This window comes from Podarcis melisellensis, assembly GCF_964234715.1.
Source record: "Podarcis melisellensis genome assembly, chromosome: 5".
In the NCBI taxonomy this organism is placed as follows: Eukaryota; Metazoa; Chordata; class Lepidosauria; order Squamata; family Lacertidae; genus Podarcis; species Podarcis melisellensis.
Genome location: NC_138537.1, coordinates 39969669 through 39985686, shown reverse-complemented (window position 1 = coordinate 39985686; position 16018 = coordinate 39969669). Strand labels below are relative to the sequence as shown.

At 43.8% G+C, this 16018-nt stretch overlaps 1 protein-coding gene across 3 annotated transcripts in view; it reads right to left on the bottom strand.

Annotated features, from left to right (window-relative positions):
- Window positions 1–16018, bottom strand: part of MYO7B (myosin VIIB) — a 59125-nt gene that overhangs the window by 15256 nt on the left and 27851 nt on the right. For all 3 annotated transcript variants that reach the window (XM_081911937.1, XM_081911936.1, XM_081911938.1), the window contains 13 exons: window positions 15178–15345; window positions 14106–14330; window positions 13077–13238; window positions 11215–11292; window positions 8960–9087; window positions 7929–8055; window positions 6994–7113; window positions 5488–5661; window positions 4186–4413; window positions 3716–3883; window positions 2545–2662; window positions 2318–2444; window positions 1126–1295 (listed from right to left, as the gene is read on the bottom strand). In XM_081911937.1, coding sequence (XP_081768063.1) covers window positions 1126–1295; window positions 2318–2444; window positions 2545–2662; window positions 3716–3883; window positions 4186–4413; window positions 5488–5661; window positions 6994–7113; window positions 7929–8055; window positions 8960–9087; window positions 11215–11292; window positions 13077–13238; window positions 14106–14330; window positions 15178–15345 — 1993 coding nt within the window. The remainder of the gene's footprint in view (window positions 1–1125; window positions 1296–2317; window positions 2445–2544; window positions 2663–3715; window positions 3884–4185; window positions 4414–5487; window positions 5662–6993; window positions 7114–7928; window positions 8056–8959; window positions 9088–11214; window positions 11293–13076; window positions 13239–14105; window positions 14331–15177; window positions 15346–16018) is intronic.

Genomic DNA, 16018 nt, shown 5'->3' with positions numbered 1-16018 from the left:
TCTGTGGAGGAGGCCAAGTGTGGAGCTGAGCACAGTGCAGCTTCAATAGCCAGCTCCTCCTTCTCCTCCTCCTCCTCCTGCCACAGAGGGGAAGGAGCTGCTGGCCATGGAAGACATGCTGCCGACATGTTCCTCTGTGCCCCCAGGTCCTTCGATGTTGGCCCCTCATTCTCCATCAGAAGCTGGTACCTCTGGTTTGTATCAAGCATGTGACAAGTGAGCCATGAGAGTAACTTGCCATGAACAGCAAATCACATTTGTTTATCTTGTGAACTGCCTAAGATCTTCGGGTGAAGGGTGGTATATAAATTTAACAATAAATAAATAAGGAATGTCAAATTGTGTTTTGTGCTCATAAGGCTGTGTACATACCATACACTTAAAGCAGACACATCCTGCTCCAAAGAATCCTCTAGACTGTAGTTTAAGCCACACAAAGCTACAATTTCCTGCACTCTTACCAAGGGTTCTTTTTGGGGTGGGGTGGGGTGTGTGCTTTAAATGTGTGGTGTGTACAGTTTCCCTTCTTTCCCAATCTTGTTTTTACCTCAGTGACCCATCTAGTTTTTGTTCCATTCTTCTGCTACATCATTACCTGTTTCTGCTCACGTTTCTCACTGACAATTTCTCATGCCACCTCAGGGGATGTGGGAGATTTGTGACTGGATCTCTCAACACTTTCCACTTAAGAGTATTTATTAGAATCAAGTGGTATTTAATTGTGTTTAATAAATCAAGAACATGTTTTTCCTTAAAAGAAGGCAGAGAAGCTGAAGCATTTGAACTCAGACTGCAGGAAAGACGAGGAAAATTTGCCCTCAGTTCTTCTAATAGCAAAAGTCCATCCTCATCAAGAGCTGGGTGTAAAGCTAGGCGATTTGCTGTTTACGAGCCAGGAATGCTGCCTCATTTTGGTAAACAGTTCAATGACATCTTTCACTAAGAGGAGACAAATGATGCACACAAGTTTGGATGGGACCACACCAGCAGCTGATGGGAAAGTCATAATCTGCACCTGACATCTATCAGCAGAGAGAGAAGCCCAAACCAGCCCTCCATTGGACACACTGATTCAGTGTAACCTGACCCTTGGAAACTTCTCCATCTCAAAGCACCCTAAGTTACCTTGCTGCTTGTTTTCTTGCATTGCCACAGCATACTGTGACCTCTCTTTCAGTCCTTGCAGGAACATAACCACCAGCTCAGCAATGACAACGCTGTTGGCCGATGTCAAGACAAACTCTTCAGCACGCAAGGTGTTGAGGGTGCAACTTTGTCCGAATGCCTTGACTGCCCTGTGAAACACAGAAGTAATTTGTTACTTACTCTGGGAGATGCAGGAAAACAAAGCTCTACATCTACCTACAGCCTTCAGAATAAGAGTCCAAATGTCCTCAAATCCATTAATTCAAAGATACAGTAGAGTCTCTTAACATGGATCAAAAAGCAAGGGGTGGGAAGGACGAGACCTGATGTTTTCCAAAGCTAGAACAGAATCACCAACTCCTAGTGGGAGGTCAAATTTGTACATTCAGCCCTTCCATGTCTCCTTGGAGAGACATCTTATCCTGCAAGACTCATTCTCAAACAAAGGGGGAACAGGAAGCACAGTGCTATAAGGGAACAGTGAGAAGATATAAAATTTCATACTCTGAGTAAACAGAACTCCACACCTGCTCCTTGAAGAAGAGGATGCTTTTTAAAACTTTGGGGAAGGGCCATAGTTCAGCAGCAGAGTCTGACAGGACTAGGAAAGAACACTCTGAAATCTTGGGAGAGCTACTGCTAAGCCACTGTAGGCAGTACTGAGCTAGGTGGACCAGTGATCTGGCTCAGTGTAAGGCAGCTTCCTGCATAAAACCTCCCCCAGCATAATTGCCGAGGAAGGAAGACAGAAGAATCAAATGTGGCCAATGATATGAAGAGGAGGTAGGAGCTGAGCACCCTTTGGTTTCTTGAGAGTTCCAAGAAGAGACTCTGCTGCTCTGCTATGAGGGAGCACTCTGTCATGTCACCTGCCTCACTGCAATAGTCCCAGTGGAGTGCCAGCCCCTGCATGGTGTTTTTGAACCCCAAGTTCACAATCCCACTGACAATGGAAGACTTCTAGCACTGTCTCCCACTCAGTTCTTGACCTTTCCTTGCATGGTCAATAAGGGATTATTTCTCAAGCTTCCTACGATCAGAATGTGCACTTATTCCAAAGTTTCCCAAGAGGGTCCTGCGATGATGAAATGCATTTCAAATATTGTACAGAATGTCGGTGAGGATGCAGTACCTACACTCTCATGGGCCCACGGTGTCCCAGCAGACTTACCTGTTTGTGTGGATGCCAGTGATTTCTGGGAAAGACAGGTCTAGAAGTCTCTTTTCTGACTCATCTAGGAAGCAGATCCCTTTCCAATTAATTGCCACTATGAAATGGTTCTTGGGCAGACTTGGCCCTGTAAACACAATTTTTAAAAAGGTAGTGTGGTGACCTTTTCTTACCTCAGATGTTCCTCCCCTCTGTACCCTCACCCACACAAAAGGGGTTGACATTACCTGAAAATTTGGTGACCTCAAAGAATCTAGAAAAGAGCAGAGGCCACTGAAAGCGGGCAAAATCCACCAGCTGCTCCTTCACGTTCTGAGGGGGAAGTCGGTCCTGGGTATAAGGGGCCTGCAACATAGAGATGGAGAGGTGACTAAGTCTGCTCCCTTCCAGATTTCCCTTCAGTGACAGCCATCTCTCTTCTGTGTCTATGTAGACTTTTATGGGGAAAACCCTCAAAACTCTATTCAAGCCCACAGATTTAGAAATACTTTAAAATCCTTTGAAGTGGCAGAGCTATCTTTAAATACCTCCAAGCTGCCAAAGGCTAGATATGAGCTGTCTCCTTTTGACTTAGCAACAGCTGCAGCCACATATACAAATAAGACTGCAATTCCCTTGGGAAAACAGGTACTGACGATGCACTTCTGCTCTCAAGAGGAATTGCAGATGTGCAGGAACGTGGATATTTCCATGGGCATGCATGTCATCACTGCTCTTAGAGACTCTGGGATGCTTGACCACCTGATCATGGAATGTGGACCGAGTGTAGATTCTCAAGCGGACCCATGTCCAATCCATATTTCAGCCTGGAAGGTATGGATCAAGTGAGTCCAGTTTGGAATTCATGTTTGCTGAATTCCTCCAAATGCTCTGCAACGCATAGGCGATACAGGGGATTTCCTGGTGAACATCCACCGAGGATAAAATACTGAAAGACGACCGTCAGTTCTCCCCAAGTGTTTCAAAGACTGTTCACATCAGCTGCTATTGCCACCAACGCAGAGGGGGAAGGGCAAAGGGAAAGAGAAAAGCTGCAGGAGAACAGAAGAGGTAAGAGGGAAATCAGCAGCAGCAGCAGCGAATGCTCAGTGAAGTGAAAGAAACAGGGTGCACCATTAGCAATCCGTCACCCCTGTCAGGCCCATACACAATTTGTCAACTTGTTGAAACCTCTCAATTGTCATAATTTCATTCAGTGGGCCACCCCGCTCAATCCTCCTTAGTAAACCATAGGGGGCAAATATATTGGTCCTCTTTTCCTCTGCCACACTCCTCTAGGACACTTATTTTCTGTTCCAGAAGAAAGCACAGGAGGACAAATGCATTATAAAACAAAGTTATGTAAGATAGAAGCTATGGGTTATGTTAGTCCCAGTATGTACCCCTGGGTGTTCTTACCTTAGCGTGAGCATATGTGATGAGGCTCACCCACTTCTCCTTGGATTTAGACTTCAGCAGCTTTGCTGGGATACACTCCTGGAGCATGTTTTGAACCAACTCATTTTGGATGGACTCTCCAAACTGGACGTAGCAATATTTGGCTCCTATCTCCACCAAGTCCTCTTCCTATGACAATTAATCAGGTTTGGTGATTTGCTAGAAGAGGCTTTAACCTAATGTCAGTCATTGCCCAGGCTAGACAAATTAGATATTCATCTTCTCCCAAGCAGGTTTGATCCAGAGGTTTGTATAACACACATATACAGAAGAATGAATTGCACTAATGGCATTGAATAGAATATTGAAACAGTAAGGAAAGATCCATTTTGTCAAAGAAACACCGCTGGGAAGACTGATTATGTATACCCAAATCAATCCATTTCCCAAAGTGCCTTTGGACTCCATGTATTAGTGAATTAAAAACCCACCTTCTCACAGCGGTATTCTCCATATCGAATGCCACGGATGATTTGATGATAGATGAGCTCAGTGCTGACAGGATCTTCCTTAGAGTTGTGCCAGGGAGTGAAGACCTCTTTCCTGAAGTACAGACGCCAGGGAGTGTGTCGTTCGTGGCCACCCTTCTCCTTTTCCATTTGTTCACACTGGGAAATGGCATCCATTATGTGTTCCCGTTCGCCACCAAGCGACCAAGCCTAACAACATCAACATCACCCATTTCAGAGATAAATGAGGTTGTTTTCCTTAATGGATAGTCTAATAATCTCGGGAAAATGCCCCCAAGTCATCTCATGTAAGGGGATAAGTTGTGAGTGAAAATTACACAGTAAGTTATATTTCACCAGGATAATTAATTAGCAGCATGGTGTAAGGCAGCCTTCTCCCCATATGCCCAGACCCTACAATCACCATCTGATACCCTTCCTCCTGCACAAGAGGTACAGAAGGCGGCAACTTGAGAGCAGGCCTTTTCTGAGGTGGCTTGTGGAATGCTGTCCCCAGGGAGGTTCGCCTGGCACCTTCATTATACAGTGGTACCTCAGGTTAAGAACTTAATTTGTTCCAGAGCTTCGTTCTTAACCTGAAACTGTTCTTAACCTGAGGTACCACTTTAGCTAATGGGGCCACCTCCTGCTGCTGCTGTGCCACCGCTGCACGATTTCTGTTCTCATCTTGAAGCAAAGTTCTTAACCTGAGATACTATTTCTGGGTTAGTGGAGTCTGTAACCTGAAGTGTATGTAACCCCAGGTACCACTGTATATATCTTTAGGTGCCAGACAAAAATGTTCCTCTTCAACTAGGCCTTGGGCTGAATAACATTCTACAGCCTTTTATATGTGTTTGTGGGATGCGAGGCTATTGTTTTGTTGTTTCTGTTTTAACCAGTGCTTTTTTTCTGGGGCTTGCGGAGAGCTGCCTGTTCTGGGGGCTGGGGCTGGGGGAAACTCGGGCTTCCCCCGCCCCAGCCAAGCGCCTGGGGGGGAAAAATAATTCCCCCCCTTTATTTCCCCCCCCAAAAAACTAGGTGCGCCCTATGGGCCGAAAAATACGGTATGTGGGAAGATGGCAAACAATCAGGCTTAGAATATGGGAAATTGCATTTTCACATGTGAAGAGTTGGGCTACACTGATGGCAAAGAGCCCTCTCCCCCGCCCCGCCCCGCCACCCACACACAAAACATAACTGAAATTTAAAAGAGTTGTGTAGATGCCCCCCACGCCCTAATGCATTTTGGCAGATTTCACCCCACATGCTATGTTCTTTCACCTTGTCATACAATGCAATATAGAGAGAGAAACCAAATGTATCCTTCAGGTTAGTTTTCTCAGCAACACGCTGGCAAATTTCCTTTGCAATGGAGGCTGAATCTGCCGAGACTGTGATGCTGCTGCCATTCATCAGGGTCACACTAAGTGTAATCGGCTTCTTATTCTTTGTTGCCTGAAAGCCAAAGAAACACAGGGACAGAGTCACACAGCAACTTTCTCCACACTTGCTCTATATTGCAGCTATAATGAGAATCTTAAATCGTTACACAAATATCCACCTTTCAGATAAAGGGGAGAAACCTGACTCTTCTAGATGCTATTAGACGAAAGTAATTACCTATGTAGTAACATTCAGGCTTCTTCTACTAAGCCCTTTAGTACTGCAGGCACATTGCTTCTCTGCAATTAACTGGAAGTGTTTAATAATGAAAGTTCAGCACACCACTTAATTCAGCAGTGCTCTTGCTTGTGGCCAGCAAAGATCCTTTCCAATATTAATTTTTTAAAAATCTTCCCCATGATCCTGGATATAGGATTAGTAATATATACTGCCTTAATTGTCCCTTGAATAGCTTATCTTAACTGCCTTCATTGTTCTTGCAGGTGGAGTTGGGGTTTAATTACAAGTATTCATTTTAAGAGCAAAATATCAGTGCTGAATTTCACAATAAAAACTGAGATTCTACATAGCAAGATAGCATATTCACCAGAAATGCACTTCCTCATGGCCAAACTCCAAGGACAAAAAGAGAATAAATGAATACTTAAAGACTCGCCACTCCTGCCACAGGAATGGAAATTGGTACTGGGACAACCAAAAGACGCTGTTCAGTGGCTGGGGAGCATGCGGGGGGGGGGGGGCGGCACGAGACTCAGCAGTATGTTGCCTATCCACACTAGGAAGGTTGTTGCTGCAATCGCGTTTTATTGAAAAATTATATGTTTTTGCCATCTATCAGAACTGGAAAAACAAGCAAAGGAGACAAGACACAAACCATCTACTGCAACAATCTGCCAATGGAATCCACTGCTTCCACACTGGACACTTTCTCTGACAAAGCCACACTTTCCTCACTCACTTTTTAACGTGCATCTGTATGACATCATGAACAAGACAGGTCTCCCTCTCAAATTTTCCTTGTTCCGCTTTTCACATTTCCCCCCAAAACTCAGAAAAAAAACTTTTTTAAAAGCCCTGAATTCAATAGTTGCCCTATTTCCGCAAGTGCAGATGCCTATTGTGCTGCTGTTCCAGCTGATTAGACTGCTCTGGTCATTTCTTAGCTTGCACTCTGTCCCGTTCCTTCTGTATCATCTGTCATCAGTAGGAATCAAAACTATCACTTTAGCCTTTGTCTAAAGAGTAAGTGAACAGAAGGAATCAATTCCAGACAGACTAGTGCAGAAAGCAGTAAAACGCACAGACCCCTTAAGGAGGTTAACTGCCTTCTGTTACAACCCAGCAAGATTAATGAATGTGGGAAAAGGATAAAATGATGGTTACCTGCAGCTCCAGCCAACTAGGTGGGTCAGATCGTGTTCCATTCATATATGTGCGCTTCAGTCTTTCAGCACAGTATGGGACATATAATGTTGGTCCACCCTGGATGAAATTCAGTAGGTACTGGAAGTATAAAGCAGACCACAGTATTAGAAAGCAAAGAATATCCCCAAATCCTTATTAACCATCTAATACAGGTATGTAGAACTTGTGAAAATATTTACTCATGGTTTACACCTCTTCTCTTTCTGGGTTTTGAATATCATTTCCCAAACAACATGATATTTTTTGATACTCCTTGACCTCAAGGGAAGTGACATTTTGTTTTCTAGGGTTGTTAATGTGAAAGGAGGAATTTCTACCTACCCTACACTGCCACAACCACCATCTCCACTGCCTCCTCCTCATTCATCCCCTCTTCTGTGGTTGCCAGGAAAGAAGCCCCAAGATGGCACCAGGATCCAGGAGTGCCAGCTTGGCCCTGTGACCATGGGTGCCTGGGGGCTGGGGCCATGGGTGTCATGCAACGTGCATGGCCCTGGCACCGAAAGTTGTGGGTGCCCGGTCCCTTCATGGGGAATTTTGTGGGTACTTGGGCACCCAGGGCCCCAGGGAGTTGGCACCTATGCCAGGATCTTAGCGTTGCCAATGAGGTTATTTTAGGGTAACAGCATCTCAAGATGGTGAAGTGGTGGAAGGAGACAGAGTGTGGGGAGAGAAGAGAAGAGAAGAGAAGAGAAAAGAGGAGAGGAGGAGGTGGGGAGGCACCATGAGGGTGAGGGCAGCGGAAGGTGGTTGTGAGGGGCAGTAGCTGTGGGCTTTTGTCTTAGGCACTTTCCCCTCTCTATGCACACCTATCACAGACACAATCCGGTACATTCTTGATATTCTAGATTCCAACATACTGTAAAAAAAACAAAACCCCGCACAATAACTACCTTCACAAACTTGTCTGAAGGACAGAAGGAACTAAGACAGAGAGACAGCAGAATCCAACCTCTCAGATAACTGGTTTGGTTTTTATTCTCACTGAGTTGCTTGCAGATCTGACAGTAAATTTCATCCCTGTGAAAGAAGACTAATTAGCAAAATAATCCTCATCCCCAGTGACAGACTTTTTGCTAAACAGATCCATGTACAATTTCCCTGCTACAAGTGGGTGTACTTGAAGTCTGTTTGATTACATTGTGCTTTTTGTTTTGTAAGAAATGCTGCACCTAGGTACCTTATGCTCAATCTGGTAGAGATCTACACAATTTTTAATACATTTTTCTAAGGGCTATATGCAGGACTGGCTCAACACATTTTGCTGCCTGAGGCAAAGGCCCTCGTATCCCACATATGAGCCCTACCTATGCTACACTTCTACTTCATTCTTGTTCTTCCAAGAATGCCTAATTCAGGGGTTGCCAATGTGGCACCCATAGGCCTTGCAGAGGGCTTTCCTGGCACCCACAGGGTCCTTGCTCCCACCCCTCTCCTTGCTGAAATTAGGCTGGAAAGAAGCATCCCATTGTCACCAATTAAAAAAAAGCTGGTGTTCTGCATGTGGTGCCCATCTCAGTTTGCAAATGGCCACAGACCCACAAATGTTGGCCTAGTTAATATACCAGATATACAGAATGTTAAAAAATGGATGAAGTTAAGATGAACCCGGGCTTTTCTACCAGGTCATTTGGATATACTCTGTACAGTGGTACCTCTAGTTACGAACCTAATTTGTTTTGGAGGTCTGTTCTTAACCTGAAACTGTTCCTAACTAGAGGCGTGCTTTCACTAATGGGGCCTCTTGCTGCCGCTGCGCTGCCACACACGATTTCCATTCTCATCCTGGGGCAAAGTTCTCAACTCGAGGTAACTCTTCCAGGTTAGTGGAGTTTGTAACCTGAAGCGTTTGTAAGCTGAGGTGTTTGTAACTTGAGGTACCACTGTAATCTGAAAATGTAAGCTGCCCCTTAATATATAATACCTGATGGCAGGACGCTGGATAGCATTGCCAATAATGAAGTGCACTTTCTCAAGATTAGACATAGGTCCCTCAGACACGGTGCTTTCCTCCCGAAACATATCTTCCCCATTGCTCAGCTGGTTGGCCACCTAAAATGAAGCAGGAAACCATTTTCCACCTCTTGCCTGAAAGGTTATTTTCAATAAATACACTTAATTCTGGGATAGGAAATTGTTACATATAACTGATAACATTCTCTTCTATGGAACGATCCCCTTGCCTCTACACTCACACATACACAAATCTCCTATATATAGTTAATTTTAATTTTATTCACATATAGGAGCATAGGAAGTTGTCTTAGACTGTCAGTCCATCTGGCTCAGTCTTGTCTGCACTGAATATCAGCAACTCTCCAGAGTTTCAGTCTGGGGCATTCCCATCCCTACCTGGAGATGTCCAGAATTGAACCTGGGGCCATCAAAAACAGATGCTCTGCCACGGAGCTATGGTACTCCCCCTCATTTTATTTTGTCATTTATATACCTCTCCATTAGCCATGATCTTTGGGCAGTTCAGACATTGAATCATGAATGAAAACAACCAAATACAGAAGTAAGCACCAAAACAAAAAGTAGCACAAAAACATACAAAACCAATAGAAGGGGGGATAGCAAGGGGGGAAACACAGGAGTTTTAAAAACTAAAATACATTTAATCTTAATTATTAAATAACCTGAAAGGGAAAGAAGGGGGCTTAACCAGCCACTGGAGAGATCCTAATGCAAGCGATGGATGAGTCTTTCCGGGGAGAGCATTTCATAACCAGGGTGCCACCACTTAAAAAGTCCTCTCTCTAATAATCATAGAATTGTAGAGTTGGAAAGTACCACCAAGGTCATGTACCCCAAACCCAGGCAATGCAGGAATGTGGGGCTTGAACCCACAGGCCCTCAGATTAAGAGTCATGTGCTTTACCAACTGAGCTATCCCAATTGACATAATCTGACTCATTTCACTAGACGGGAACCTGGTTGAGGGCCTCTGATGAAGATCATATAGAAGGAAGTGATCCTGCCTCCAAGCCATTTAGGGATTTAAAGATTCAACTCAATGTTCAGTGAATGACTGAAGATTCAGGATAGACAAAATAAAGTGCTTCTTTACACAGTGCATTGTTAAACTAGAGGCAGTGATGACCACCAACTTGGATGGCTTTAAAAGGATTAGACAAATTCATGGATATGGCTATCAATGGCTACTAGCTGCATTCAGTATGCTTCTGAATACCAGTTTCTGGAAACTGCAAGAAATGCTATTATGCTCAGGTTCTGTTGTGAGCTTCTCATACACATCTGGCTGGTCACTGTGAGAACAAGATGCTAGACTAGATGGGCCCCTGTTTGCTCTCACAGGACTTGTCTTACGTTCTTAATTCTTAATTAAAACTGATGCACTATGAATGCTTATTTGGAAGTAAATTAATCTGTCCAGTCATATTTATTGCTGATCAGAGGATCAGCGCAAAAAAAATGTGTTTGGTGGGACTTGGTCCTGCAGCCTTCATTTCCTTTTAATTCTTGAGACATAATCCTCCCACCACCTATTGCAGGGGTCAGCAAACTTTTTCAGCAGGGGGCCAGTCCATTGTCCCTCAGACCTTGTGGGGAGACAGACTATATTTGGGGGGGGGTGAACGAATTCCTATGCCCCCAAAATAGCCCTGAGATGCATTTTAAATAAAAGGACACATTCTACTCAAGTAAAAACATGCTGATCCCCGGACCGTCCGCGGGCCAGATCGAGAAGGTGATTGGGCTGGATTCAGCCCCCAGGCCTTAGTTTGCCTACCCATGCTCTATTGTCTTTGTGCCTTCTTTATAGTGTTCAGCAAGGGGGTTGTGGTCCTTTTTGTCTTTTGAGTTCTGTGCAAGCAACCAAATTGTCCTACTCTTACAAACATTTCTTTTTTCGTTTAACATCAAGTCTGGTCACTTGACTCAAAGCACCAGCTCCCCGTGCTTTCAGAATGGACATGTTTTCATATGCAATTTTTCTATTAAATTACTGTTGCCCAGAGTACTTATTATTAAACAATGTAGTTCAATCCCAGGGCTTTTTCCCCAGCTGGAACTCATCAGAACTCAGTTCCGGCACCTCTCAGGTGGACACTATTGCTATTTTAAGAGAACAAGGGAAGCATTCGTGGTGAGTTCTGGCACCTCTTTTTCTGTAAAAATAGCACTGTTCAAATCCAATGTCAAAACATAGCCTACCTTTCCAGTCAGCTTGGAGTTGCGTGTTAGTTTCACAGATGAAATGACATTGGAAAACTTGTCCTTCCTGTTGTCCCTCTAAGACAGAAATGTTCATTATGAACTTTGATCCTCAAAAGTCAGTGGCAACGGCTAAATTAAGGGAAAATATTCTCTACAGTCTCAAGCACTGTTTCCTGAGAACTTTCCAGTCAAGTAGTACATGCAGGAATTCTGATGCAAAAGAAGAATGATTTGTTGTCCACAGTATATGTTATACTGGTGATTCTGGATTCCACAGTATGAAAGACACATGTGGATGACATATCAGACTATTGCAAACTTTCGGATTTAACAAGTTCTTCATAAGGCACAGGTAATCACACAAAGAAGTGGAGAGAAAAGATGCTATGGGAGCATGTGGAGCTTTTAGGCATGCATAGGACAGCCAGGCTCCAATAAATTCACCAGCAGATCACCTGGAATCAAAAACACTTTCTAGAATGTTGGGAAATTTTCATATTAAACATTTGGTTGAAGAAAACACTTTGAGGAGCAGAGCCAGGTTGTTCTCCAGCTTAGCCAAGGATTTTCTGAAACCACTTTTTCTGAAACCCGAACTCTGCTTTCACTGTAGTCAGAAGCGAGACAAGGGTCTTGCCAAGTACTTTGCAGATTTTTATTTTTAAAAAAGAATCAACACACTAGACTATCTCCGCCTCCCAGCACTATAAATCATGTACTGAGTAATGTAGATGGAATGTAGGACTTTCTTTTCACACAACAGAGTACTAATGAACTATGACCCAGTTTTCTTCCAAACCAAAATGGGTTACAATTAACAATGGTCCAATCATAGACAACTAGCCTGTCCTCATTAATTATACCAATTCAAGTCTGCAAGGACTAATTGCAGGAAATTAACAATTAAGCCCCAGAATCCAGCTACAACATGGAACAACCATCTGCAAAATTCCTTTCATCTTGGCCAATCAAACGCAGACCCCCTGGTCCATACACACTGTACCAGTTATATTAATATAGCACTTAATGACCCTCTTGGCTTTGCATCTCTGTGATGGCTGCAAAATCAGGATAATTATCAAGCATTCTTGGTGAGTGTGTTACTGGCAGGAGTTGCATGGGTTTGAATTAGGAGATTTGGCTCTAGTCTACAGCTGCCTGGTGTGTTGCACCTACATGAAGGCCATTTAGCATCTCCCCGTTCTGGGTAGACATCCCTATCATCTAGGTGGGTCATCAGATCCTCTAGGAAAGGAAGAACTGTAAGAGATTTCCCCTTTCTTATTAGGTCTTCCATGAGCAACATGGTTTTCCCAAGCAATGCTGTGTGCCTGTATCCTTTGGTTGCTTTTAAGTCCTGCCTCCTAGTTTCTCCTTTCGTCTGGACTTACTCCCCATCCCTGCTCTCCCAGCTCACCTCAGGCTGCTCCCCACAGCCCAGCTGTGACAGCCCCACATACAGCTTGGGAGTTTGGGGAGGTCTGCTTCAGTTCTTGAATGTAGCAAATTAAAATGCAGACCTCTAGCCTCCAATTATCAAGGTCAAGCTCAACATGCATTTGTAACTTAGCATGCTTTTTTCGTTTTATAAAACAGTTGTGAGAGTCCCTCAGGCCAGGCCAGGTTTGCAACACTTGGGGTGGGGTAAAAGGTCATCCTTCCTATACACTGACTTTCCCCCTCTGAGATCTTTCCCCACCCCAAAGATGCCACTGCAAATACAGTAGTACCTCTGGGGGCAAATAACAATTTTCTGGGGGAGAACAGCACAGGCGAAAAGGTTAAGATGCAAATACTTCAAGGGGAGTGATCTAATTTTCGTAAGATTATAGCTGTGAAAAACAATGCCTTCGTCTTACCACATCGGGACTATAGTTGCCTGTGGGCTGCAGCTGGTTTTTCTTGCCAAAGGTAAGATAGACCTGAGTCACTTCAGAGCTGCTCTTGCTGTTGGTGTTTTTTCCTAGCTCTGGTAAGTCACCCATGAACTGCAAGATGGTGGTCCAAACGGCTAGAGATGCCTAATACAGATAGGACACACAATGAGATAATTTTGCATAGTAATGGTAAAACTAACGTGTCACATATTTTACCGATGCACTTAATTCCCACAGAAGTTTGTGAGGTTCTGTGTGCCTGTACTGAAACCATAACAACTTTGTGATATAATCTGCAATAGTAGCAGTAGCTATGGCAGCAGCAGTTCAGTCTGTAGTTGGTACTGGCTTTTGCTAATATTGTAAAACCAGCTTGTTAGTTTGCCCTGTGTTGAGACACAATATGATAGTTTCTTTTATGGAGGATTGTAAACAGATTCAGTAAACCTTAGTCAATCTTATAAACTTATTTTATTAAATCTGCATATGAATAAATACATATTCTCCCTTTGTTTTTAGATAACGACTGCATAAAGCATTCCCTCCCACATGCGAGAGACGGTGGTATTTTTTAAAGTACCTGTGTTTTAAAAAAAGTTCTTTAAAAATTGCTTCCCAGTAAATTAGGTTTTTGCTTTTAACTGAACAAATATATTGTAAATCAATTAGTCTAGCAGTTGTATTGACGAAGGCTGCATACACACCATACATTTAAAGCATGTGCCTTCCCAAAGGATCCTGGGAACTATTGTTTGTTACGGGTGCTGGGAATTATAGCTCTGTGAGGGGTAAACTACAATTCCCAGGGTAATAAGGGGGAGAACATCCTTTAAATGTATGGTGTATACACAACCTAAATCTTGCATTCTAGCATCGGTGTTCTTTCTATTTTATTTCTAGAACAGCATTTTGTGGCCTGCAGAAAACTAAGGGGGGAAAAGAATAAGATCTAGGGTGCTCCTAGTGTTGTCAGCAGAACTTAAGCAGCACAGCGAAGAAGAGTTACACTACCAGAATATCATCCTTCTCCTCATGGTAGAGCAATGGGTGGCGCAGCGGCCGTCGAATGTGCGTATGTGTAGAGGAACCTTGGAAGTAAGTGGCTGCAAATTTTGGGAATGAATATTCTGCAAGACCACTCGTCTCCTCTTCCTCTTCCTCCAGCTCCATGGCCATTGGGATCATATCCAGGTCCACCTCATTCAGCTTGTACATTTGTGTCTTTGTCTCTAAGTCCTGCAGGGCAAAGAATCACAGAAACATCAGTGCTTACTAGTCCTGATGGCTACATTACCTCTGGGATCAGAGGCAGTGTTTGGAGAACATGAGTCAGAGAGCGTTGCTGCATTTATGTCCTGACTGTGAGCTCCCCACATGCATCTGGTTGGCCACTGCAAGAACAGGATGCTGGGCTGAGCTAGATGGACCTCTGGTGTGACCCAGCAGGGCTCTTCTTATACAGAGGCTCCAGCAAGGCTGTTTGCTTGTCTGAGGCATTTGTACCCTGCCTTTTAGCAAAGACACTCTACAAAACTGTGTCAATGTCGGCTATTAATAAGCATCATTTTAAGGTGTGCGTAGTGGACACCTTCATAATAATAATAAATATTTTATTATTTATACCCCGCCCATCTGGCTGGGTTTCCCCAGCCACTCTGGGCGGCTTCCAACAAAGTATTAAAATACAGTGGTCTGTTAAACATTAAAAGTTTCCCTAAACAGGGCTGCCTTCAGATGTCTTCTAAAAGTCTGGTAGTTCTTCTCTTTGACATCTGGTGGGAGGGTGTTCCACAGGGCGGTGCCACTACTGAGAAGGCCCTCTGCCTGGTTCCCTGTAACTTGGCTTCTCGCAGCGAGGGAACAGCCAGAAGAGCCTCGGCACTAGACCTCAGTGTCTGGGCAGAACGATGAGGGTGGAGATGCTCCTTCAGGTATACTGGACCGAGGCCTTTTAGGGCATTAAAGGTCAGCACCAAAACTTTGAATTGTGCTGGGAGATAATATCTCCAGGTGGCCACTTCATATGCTGTTTTCCCCCTGGGGGTGAACAGGCCTATGCAATACAGACTTTACAGCTGCTTACCTCAAAGCCCAGAGGAGCCTGTCCTTCTTGGCCTCCGATTAAAGAAGGTAAGAAACCAAATACTCTGTCCACCATTTCCTGGTCACTGATGACATCATATATTGCTTCATGTTTGTCGTCAACAGCATCATATTTCCTTAGCTTCTCAGCATCCTTTTCCAGCTGCTCCTGTGGATAAGTTATATGAATCCATGTAGCCAGCACTAGGAACTTGGGGGAATGAAAATCTGAACACATGCCAAATCCTCATAGGCACAAAGTGCAAGTTTGGCTTTCCATGGCCAGGAGGACAAACAGGTTTACAAAGTAAGTTACTAGAATGCATATGGGAATTCTCAGGAGCAAAGTATGCCAGCTACTCAGAGCATACAAAAATGGACCAGATATTTTCAAATGTTTCTAAATCTCATCTAATTCTGTAAGCAATCCATTCCTTATAAGCCTAATTTCTGTCACCTAGTTTTAGATTTCCAGGGACAGGCACAGTGGTATCTTGGTAAAGCAGATCTAAGTAGTAGATATCTGACCACATACAGTATATAATTATATACAATTAACTGTGTAATCTCACTGTATACAAATTGTACAAGTGACAATAAAGTATTTCAATATAACATGCTGGAACTAAGCTTGCTGAGACCCAGCATATGCTCTTGGATTCCAAGCAAATTATTTCATTTTCAAATACGTATAGGGAACAAGAAGATTTCATGGTGAAAATAATTTGCCTGGCTAGTAAAGGTAAAGGGAGCCCTGACCATTAGGTCCAGTCGTGACCGACTCTGGGGTTGCAGCGCTCATCTCGCTTTACTGGCCGAGGGAGCAGGCATACAGCTTCCAG